General features: G+C 41.9%; 1 protein-coding gene across 1 annotated transcript; it reads right to left on the reverse strand.

Annotated features, from left to right (window-relative positions):
• Positions 1-3,665: 3,665 nt before the first annotated feature.
• LOC131252538 (ammonium transporter 1 member 3-like) lies at positions 3,666-5,421 on the reverse strand. The gene has a single exon (XM_058253126.1). The coding sequence runs from the start codon at positions 5,367-5,369 to the stop codon at positions 3,966-3,968; it is 1,404 nt and encodes a 467-aa protein (XP_058109109.1). The 5' UTR covers positions 5,370-5,421; the 3' UTR covers positions 3,666-3,965.
• Positions 5,422-10,219: the final 4,798 nt, after the last annotated feature.

Consider the following 10,219-nt stretch of genomic DNA (forward strand, 5'->3'; position numbering starts at 1 on the left):
TCAAGCAGGACGCAGACAAGAAACAGTGAAGATTGAATGTCTATTGACAGAACATTGGTAGCACTATATAAGTTTGGATCAGTCTAATATTTTTGTGTTTTTAGTTCATCCCATTAGAAATGATCTTACAATGACGTATAAACATTATGGTGGACCCAGGGAGGTTTCTATGGTAAGGATTTCCCTACCCACTGTTTCCTGTGGTGTGGCCCATCTGAGTTTCAGATATGGCTAATTTTTAGTCTAATGTCTTAAAATGATATGACAAAAGGGATGGACAGGGTGGATTTCCCAGAAACATCAGGGTGGCCCCACCTAAGCTTCCCATTGCAGTAACTTCCTGAGAAAGGCTTTAACAGGAAATCTTCGTCCTTGTTAAACTTACAAGTGGTGAGCCATTTGGGGACAAGGACTTTCTGCATATGCTGTGGATGAGCTGTCCTGATTTAGACAAGAGTGATACAACCTTTGGCCTAAAGATGTCGTTTTTCTACGACTCCATTTCCAGAATAGGCTTATTTTTCTGGTTATTCATTCACTTGTAAAAAGTTACTCTCATCTTTTAAAAAATATTATTCATCTGTCTGTTGACATGCTTATGAAATATTGGCTGTGCGGGCCCACTTTGTTGTATGTGGACCATCCAACCAACCCTCACGTTAAGTGAGCCCCACCACTATGATGGGTTGCCTGTAAAAGGAGGCCTATCTAACCATTAGGTGGGCCAAAACAATCAACAAACACCCAAAAGCCTTTGAGTTCATAATGTAGGGAAGGACATGATGCCAAGCACCGTCTTCCTCAAGAGGATAACTATTCCGAATCCACGGAACTTTTCTGGACTCCTCACAAAGACTCCTTGAATCCATGAGGAAAGAAAGCAAGAAAATAGAAATAAATTTTAATAAATTCAAAATTAATAAATAAATGAATAAAAATGAGTTCACAACCCTTTAAATAGGGATACCAAGCAATGAGAGAGATATATATATCAAAATCAAACTATGACTTAAACTCTTAGAATTCGCGACTTACTATAAATAGTAAACTTACTATTTATAGAGGTTGTGATGTCTACTAGTGATCCTAATTTTTCTAAGCTCTTTCCACATTGGGCGCAACTCTTAAAGCCCAACAGATGAAGAGTTATATATAATCAAACTAAAACTTACTATTTATAGTAAAAATGGAATTAAAATAGGGAAATGACCATCGATCTGGTGGTATTTCATAAATCCGGCTTGCACAACTTGGCGTAGTGGGGTTGGTTGGCTAAAGTAACTCGTTCTACCCCAAAATCATATATTTTACATCTGATAACTCTCATTCCGGTTTGCAAGGTACGCCTGATTTAAGGTCCAATGGTCCGGATCACTTCTGTCATCGACCGGGCCTTTTCTGATCCATCTTGGCCATGTAACTGTCTGCAACCCTCTCTACATCAATTCATCTCATGGCCCACATAATTATTGGATTGATCTGATCTTGGCCGTTCAACTTTCATAGTGGGGCACCTAAAGGTTTGGGGTCATTGAAAAGCTCAGCATGCCGGCCCAGTGAGCAGCCACTTTAGTTTTGGAATGGACTAACTTGTGGGGTTTCCTTCATCCTTTTGTGGGACGGACCCAGTCCAACGCTGATGAACTGCACGTTTACTCTTGTAGGGCTTTTAGTGGGCCGGGCCTGAGTTGTCTTCGGCACAGGTTTTGAACTGTTCAGGCTAGTTTGACGTGTTGGACTATTCAAAATTTGGATTTTTTTTCTAATTCCAGCTCAGCCGATTGACACCCTTGACAAAATGATCATTTTGAGCATGTTTGGATGCATGCTCATAATTTTTTTCCTTATAATAGAAAGTAAGCTATTTATTTAATAAAAGTTAATTTGGTAAGCATCTATAAAAGTTAATTTAATAAGCACCTTCATAAAAATAGCTTATTGGCTTAAATTTGCTCCCCCGTGTGTGATGGACAATCCATATCAAAGGTGGGTCCGCATGATGGGCAGCCGAGGATCAAAGCTAGGGCCTACACAATGGATGGTCCACATCAAAGGTAGCGTGTGACATATATGATGGATGACCCACACCAAGTTGGACCCCACATAATAGACGGTCCACATCAAAGGTTGGCCCTTAATGAAGAATCACCCACATCCAAGCTGGCCCTGTACGATTAAAAAAACCCACTTTGAAGGTTGGGTCCACAAGTTGGATGGTCCACATCAAAGGTAGGCTCCCCATAATGGGTAATGGACATTGAAGGTGGGCCCCACGTGATGGACTATTAACATTTATAGTGGCCCTACATGATGGATGGCCCACATAATGGACAATACTGGTCGGCTCCTAATGATGAATGGCCTGCATCCAAGGCACGCGCTATACGATGGATGACCTACTTCAAAGGTGGGGCCCACACAAGGGACAGTTGACATAAAAAAAAGGCTCCACAACATGGGTAGTGGACATTGAAGGTAGGCCCCACATGATAGATAATTAACATTAATGATGGCCCCCACATGATGTATGACCTACATTAAGGTAGGCCCCACATAATGGATGGTTTGTATCAAATGTCGGTCCCTAATGATGAATGACTGACATCTAAGGCAGCCTTTACATAATGGACGGTTCACATTAAACGTGGGCCCCTCATGGTTGACGATCCACATCCAACATCCAATGATGGCCAGCCACATCCAAGGTGGGCCCCTCATGATGGATAGCCCACATTGAAGGTGGGCCTTCCATGTGGATACTCTGCAACAAAGGTTGCCCACACAGATGGACAGTTCACATTGAAGATAGGGTTAAGTGGGCTCAACATAATAAATAACCTACATAAAAGGTTGGTCCCACATGCTGGACAATGGATATTAAAAGTGGATTGAATATGAATAAGTAAAAATTAAAAGAGATTTAAAAAAATAGAAGAAAAGAGAGGAGAAATAGAAATTAATAGAAAGATATTTAAAATTTGTTTATGTGATGTTGGATTCTAAACAGTTTTTGTTTCCATGGTTTGACATAATATTGTTTACCAAACATTTTTATATACCAAGTAAAAATCAAGATAAGCTACTTAGTCACTATAGTTTAAGCATATGCATTAAATGACTTACCATCCTAATGGGCTCTTCCCTTAGGAAATTTTTACTTTTTCAGTGTAGGCCTATTTTAGTACATGCACACGTGGCACTGGACTTGGATGCATCTAATGCCCTACTGGATGTAATCAGTGTCCAGAAAAAATTAGCTCAGAGTAGCACTATTTTGCTAACTGCGCGCCACCAAATGCATATTGAAACCATGTAAATGGGTGAGAAATTGCAATAGAAAAAGTGAGAGGTTTGTGATGATTTTAAAATCTTTTCCACCAAGTAATTTATTATCCTTGATCATTTGGAGTAGGTAACCTGTTCCTATTTTTATTTCCATTGCATTGTATCTTTTTGTATCACATTCTGTTTTGCTATATTTGAGAAGTGACAATCCCTTCTTATCCGCACCACACATCATGAAAATGCTACGTTTAGTGTTAATATGAATGGACCCTACACTTCAACAGCTAGGATTAGATGATATCTACAAAACAAATACATCATGCAGAATGTGAATCTCTGACTAGTCGCTCATCTTCCACAACATACAATAATGAAATCTATTGAAATAAAAGATAGGTGGATATAAAATGTGGTACCTCACCAAATGAATTACAAACAGATTTTCGGAGCTAATTTTGTTGGGCTATTTCCACACCAGGAATATTACAATGGCTACATGGATTTAAGACTCGTACCGACTCATCCGGTGTCAAGTTGAGTCACAACTCACCTGAGTCGGGGTGACTCATGGTGTTGAACTGTATTGGGTTTGACCGAGTCTGAGCCAACTCAGTGAGTCGCATCCAACTCATCTGAGTCGTCAATCCATGCGTGGTCACCCAATCATGATCATACAAAGCCTAAGAACGTGACCCATCTTGCAATCTCAGGTAATCTGCGTAGAATCGGGGATTGTTTTCCTCGGGGTGGGCCACATACGCATAGCCCCCATGGCTAGAGATGTCGAGCCCGGCGACCTCGTCCTCTGGTGGTATCCTCAGAAGTCGAAGCTTATGGAGAAGATAGAAAAGAGGGCCCATGGTCACACTCACCCAACCCACAATAGCAAGAATCTCGACCGCTTGGGCCCCGAACAGGCCCCACCCACCACCCATCAACAGCCCAAATGGTCGATTTACGCCTTTCTCACCAGAATTGTACGCTTGAACTACATATTCCTCCTTAGCAAACAAGCCTGTGAAGATAAGGCCCCATGCACCACATCCCCCATGCAATTGGGTTGCTTCTAATGGATCATCAAACCTCAACTTAAGTGCAACCACATTGAGCCCAATCAAGACCCAAGCTGCAATGAACCCGCAAACGATCGCCGCCCATGGTTCAACCACAGCACACCCTGAGGTGATCGCGACGAAGCCCCCCAAGAGCCCATTACACACATCCAACGCGTCCCAATGCCCCACCAGCAAACGTTTTCCGAAGAGCGTCACTAGGCCTGCGGTCGAGCCCGCGAGCGTTGTGGTCACAGCGGTTCGGCCCACACCGGTCCAATTTCCTTCTGAGGGAGCATCAGGGTAAGAAACAAGGATCTTAGTGAATGAGCCAGGGTTGAACCCAAACCATCCAAACCACAGCAAAAAAGTGCCAAGGACTACTAGAGTGGCATTATGTCCACGCATTGGCACGGGCTGGCCAAATGCATCGAAGCGCCCGACTCGTGGGCCCTCGATGAATGCTCCCCAGAGGCCTGCAATACCTCCCACCAAGTGCACCACACCACTCCCTGCAAAGTCAATGGCACCAGATCCAAACAACAAGCTGTTTGTGTAGCTTGTGCTCAGCCAACCGGCGGAGGACCACACCCAATGCACCACCACCGGGTACACGAAGCCTGTGAGGAAGGATGAGTATACAAGGTAAGAGCTAAATTGGGTCCGTTCCGCTATCGAACCGCTTGTAATTCCGGCGGCAGCAATGGCAAATGCCCATTGGTAGAGGAAATAGCTGTAGTCGTATGTGTCGTTGGGGACGTCTTTGAGGGCGAAGAAAGTAGTCCCTATGAAGGGATTGGAATTAGATCCACTACCAAAGGCGAATGCGAAACCGAAGAGATAGTAGGAGATGCTGCCGATGACAGCGTCGACCACATTGGTGAGCATGATGTTCATGGCATTTTTTGCACGGACAGAGCCAGCACACAGCATGGCAAATCCAAGCTGCATTACAAAGACGAGATATGCGGAGAATAGGAGGTAAACAGTGTTGATTGAATCGGTGACGCTTGTTTCCCATGCTGTTGCCATGGCTGAGAGAGAGAGAGAGAGAGAGAGAGAGAGAGAGAGAGAGAGAGATGTAGTAGGTGTGATGAAAGGTGGGTAGATAAACTGGTATTATAAGGAGTTGAATGGCAGATGAGAGTATGACCACCCATTCATGGGTAGTTATGGATACGATATTTGTGTCACTCATTTCAACTGAAATATGAGAGTTATAGTTGGATAAATGTCCACGTGTCAATGACAATGAAGTTACTAGCTATAAGACGAGCACTACCTTCATAACTGCATAAATGGTGTGTGTGTGTGTTTATACAAATGATTTATGATGACCACAGTTTGCAAACCAGGTGAGTTGACTCAGGACTCGCTCAAGTTAACCCAGCCCAGTAATGGTCTATGGGTCAGGAGAACCGGGGTTGCACTTAGAGGTGGGCAGGACCTGAGTCGAGTTTGGGTCACATAGTAACTCGATCCGAAATCCGATCTGATTTTAAACTTGACTCGGACCAGAATCGGGTTCTATATATTAAACCTTTTTTTTAAAAAAACCCTTAATTTACCCTTAATATACTCGGACCAGAATTCCCTATCCTTTAGCTCCCTATTTTTTAGTTGAGAAAATGATTCCTAATAGAAGTTAGGAAAATTTGAGTCCTTAGAAAATGATATAAAATGCCCTTTGGAGACGTAGATTAGCCGAAATGGGCCCCACTATGATGTATGTGTTGTATCCACACTATCGGGTCAGGAGAACCGGATTCGGAATCGTGCACTTGGTTCTTACCGAGGTGGGCAGGACCCGGACTCGAATCGAGTCTTGGCGGTTTAACTCCTTGATGACCTCTAGTTACGCCGAAATTATTTCCCAACTCACCGTGTGACTCCGAACTAAATCTGAGCCGAAACGGGTCGGGCATTTCAGTGATACAAATATGAGCCCTTCTTAGACCTAACACACCCGTTGGGTTGGGTCAGTTCATGACCTGTACTGAGGTCGATCTGGTGGGTTTGGTATCTATTTTATATCCACGCCATCACATAGTACGATACCAAAAAGTAAGAAAATCGATCCGTGTACTAATCACATGGTCATTGAATACTAACTATTAAAAAGTACACATTTAAAGAGACCGTAATGTTTATTTTCCATCAAACCTAAGGTAAAATAACTTTTGTGACTCCCAATAAATTTTTAATAGTAGGTGATCATCGAGATTTATTTTTTTTGCCTTATGGATAGAACACATAAATCATGGTAAGCTCCACAGTCATGGACCCACATACCTTGGTGTTTTCCTGGATCCACCAAATCCCGGCCCTTCCCGTTGACCTGGACCCAAGTCACAGCTCTAATAGCAAAATTCCATTGTAATAACAATTTCTCTTGACTATTTTCTTTAGTGGACCAGAATTCTCTATTGCAAATGCCTCTGGGATACTCAGGTGGGCCACTTATGATTAGAGTGTACTATTTTATAGGACTAAAATGTTCACCCTAAAATCTGGCGCAGATTGCGTACTACCCCAACACGATCTAACCACATACGGACGGTCATGTTAAGGGTTCTTTGGTTCCCACTATAATGTTTATGTTTTATTCATGCCATACATCTATTTTGAGAAATCATTTCAGGTCATGAGCCCAAAAAGGAGTAGATCCAAAGTTCATTTGGACTGCATTACAGGATTGAAAACTTCCCAAGGCCTGCCATGATGTTTATTTGCCATCTAACCTGTTCATGAGATCATGCAAACCTGTATGGCGAGGAAACATAAATATCAATTTGATCCAAAACATCTGTGACTCCCATGAAGTTTTCAATGGTAACAAGCCCTTTGGGGATAATAGTTCTTTCTCCATGGAGATAAAAAAAAAAAATACGTCCCATTTAATCAATTTGCAAATTCATCTTCAGCTAAACTAAGGCCTGGCATGGTGTTTATTTACCATCTGCTTTCAATTTGCCTCCTTTTGAGCTCATGACCTACATTGCTCTGCCCCACAGAGACCCAATTGAATGATGGCATGCAGGCATCCAAGTACGGGGCCTGAACATGGATGATCAGACTTGAAAAATAAAAATAAAAAACACTATCTTAACACCCATTTTTCATGCCCTTAATCTGCTGGTTTTGATCATTTCTCATTCTCATGGTGGGCATGTGCAATCCATGGTGGACCACACCTTCCCTCATCTGTTGGTGATCATTGGTGTGGCCAGTTAAAGAATTTTCATCACAAATGCGGAAAAGACAGCACTTTATCCTCCCTTCTGGAGAAAAGCAAAAGGCAAATATTTATATATAGAAGACGCTTTGACTGTTGGCCGGTAGGTTGGAGACCCAGGCCTGTACATGGCTGGTAGTGGGACCCAGGCCTACACATCAGGTCCCCACCATGTGGGCCATTATCCCAAAATCAGGCCGATCCAGTCTTTGTATGTCTCACCTGATGACCTGCTTGACCAAACTAGGCCACTGCACATAAACAATGGGTCCCACACCCAATAAGCTGAAAATCTTGTATGGCTGCATTGATTAAAAGCATATGATAGAACCATCAAATGGGCCATCAGTGTGGGTATGATCAAATATGGTTTGTGTACCTTGGGTAGTATGGATTTCTATAGATGGACATATTTCAATTTAATAGACAACTTGAGAAATCATGCCTGTTGAATTTGGATTTTTGATTTATATTTAATTGGACAGTTAAGATTATTAATTTATTTCATACCTTTTTAATCCTATACCACTGAACCATGAGCCCAGTTATTGCATTGCAGAGAGGGACATAATTGTGGCCAGGCCAACCATTATTTATATGAAATAACAGTTCTGAAATGCCTAGAGAAAAATGTGATCCACTTTTCCTCTTTCTCCTTAGTTCAGACAATCAAGGCTTATTTGGATGCTTGAAAGTTTTTAATTGATTAATCTAAAAGTTTATTAATTGATACATGATGCAACCAAACGGCCACATGAGATGATTGATCAAAGATTTAGCCAAATCCAACCATTCAGATTTTCTTATCGGTGATCTGTACTAGCTATGTCCAATAATAAATTTGATTATATCAATGGTTAGCTTACACTGTTGAATCACAGGATCAATAAAATGGTCCTTATATTTATAGATTTCATGATCAAATTGCAATTGCCTTCACTTCCTTAGTATTATTTTGCATTGAAGAAATGTGATCCAGATTGGAGCTACATTATTTTCTATGTAGACTTGAAAGGCAGGCAACTGCAATTTGAGAGCTATCATTTTTTTTAAATTTTTTTTTGGTTCTTTGGGTTTAAACAGAGTTAGTCTTTTTCTTCTTTATTGAACTGAATTTTCGCAATTTAATACAATTATGTATCCAAACATAGCTTCCTCTTTCCAACGTTCTGCAACAGACCCAAGAATGCTTATCTAGATCATATTGGAAGCAATTTTAAGAAAGTTGAAGAGTTAAAATTACCCTAGACAAAAAGATGCACACAATATTCTCTCAAGTGTTATCTATACAAGTGGGGCCCACATTCTGTTGATTGGGACTGCTCATCTGATGGGCCTCACTTCAATGGGTGACTCCATGAGAATCTCTTTGATTGGAAGATTTGTACGCATCTAATCTTTGGCAATTTTTCCATTGGGAGTGGACCTTTTGATCTGTTCAACATCTCTTTTTCAATGCTCTATTAACTTCTTAACCTTCTATGGGTAAGGCACGTTGGAAGGACCCATTAGCTAGATGGACGACCAAATCACTGAACCATGAAGCCTACTTGTAAACTCAACGGTCAAGATTATGTGTGCATCCTAGCCTGGAAGGTCATATAGCTCATTGTCTTTACACAGGTGGAAATCATTAATAAAAGAAATTGAATTCCCTTAAGAGGAGAAAAATCAGCCGTTGTGTGGGGGCCTGGCTACATAATGCTGATGGTATTATTTCTTCCCTTTGAAAGTCCAGGACACGGTTTCCCAAACCATGGTTTGCTACTGTGCCTAAAGGTCCATCTAGGTACACCCTCCAAAGAAGCATTTGCAGCCTAAAAGATAATTTATGTGCGTCCACGTCTCTTATATATTCCAGTCATTTTCACTGCTTCCAACTCCTCTTCGGGTTAGGTGGCCTGCCCAGCACGGCTTTGGGGTGGGGTCAGACCAACCTGCCCAGTCCCTGGAGTAGGCTTGGTCTTTGCATGTATGGCTCAGTCATTTTTGAAGGCAGACTTGGACTCTAGTCATTTTAGCTTATTTTTTAGCTCAACCTGATATACATGTGTATTATCTTACAGATATATATATTATTCTACTTCTGAATTTTGAACTAAAAATGTTTAGTTGTTTGTGCATAGGTGATTGCTTGGCCAACAGATGCTGGTAGGAGGGTTGTTCCGGACCTGGACTTATGTCCACACACTCACATAACAATGGGTGCTGGAACTCATGACCTCGTGTTGAAACTCAAACGAGTGAAAAAGGTCACCGGCAAATAAATATAACGGCCTGGTTCTAACCTAGCCTGGCCTAAACCTTGTCCATTGCCACCCTATCCGTGCCTAAATTGGAGCGAACACGTGCACATGTATGCATGCACATGTGTGAGGGATGCAGTGTCGCTACTGGACGGTCCTCTGTGGATCCCACACTGATGTATGTGTATATCGAGACCGTCCATCCATTTTGAATTCTTATCTTAGGGCATGAGCCGAAATTGAAGCAGATCAAAATAAGGTGAACGACACTATGGGAAAACAGTGGTTATTGAATCTCGACCATTAAAAACTTCCTTTTGATTAGGTCACAACGACCTGGATAAAGGGGAAAACACAAACATCGGCTGTATCCAAAGCTTTTCTGGCCCCAACAAGTCTTT

This window comes from Magnolia sinica, chromosome 8 (genome assembly GCF_029962835.1).
Source record: "Magnolia sinica isolate HGM2019 chromosome 8, MsV1, whole genome shotgun sequence".
Taxonomy (NCBI): domain Eukaryota; kingdom Viridiplantae; phylum Streptophyta; class Magnoliopsida; order Magnoliales; family Magnoliaceae; genus Magnolia; species Magnolia sinica.

What these genes read in the sequence shown, in the direction of transcription:
- LOC131252538 (XM_058253126.1), bottom strand. Translation starts at nt 5,369, where the DNA reads ATGGCAACAGCATGGGAAACAAGCGTCACCGATTCAATCAACACTGTT.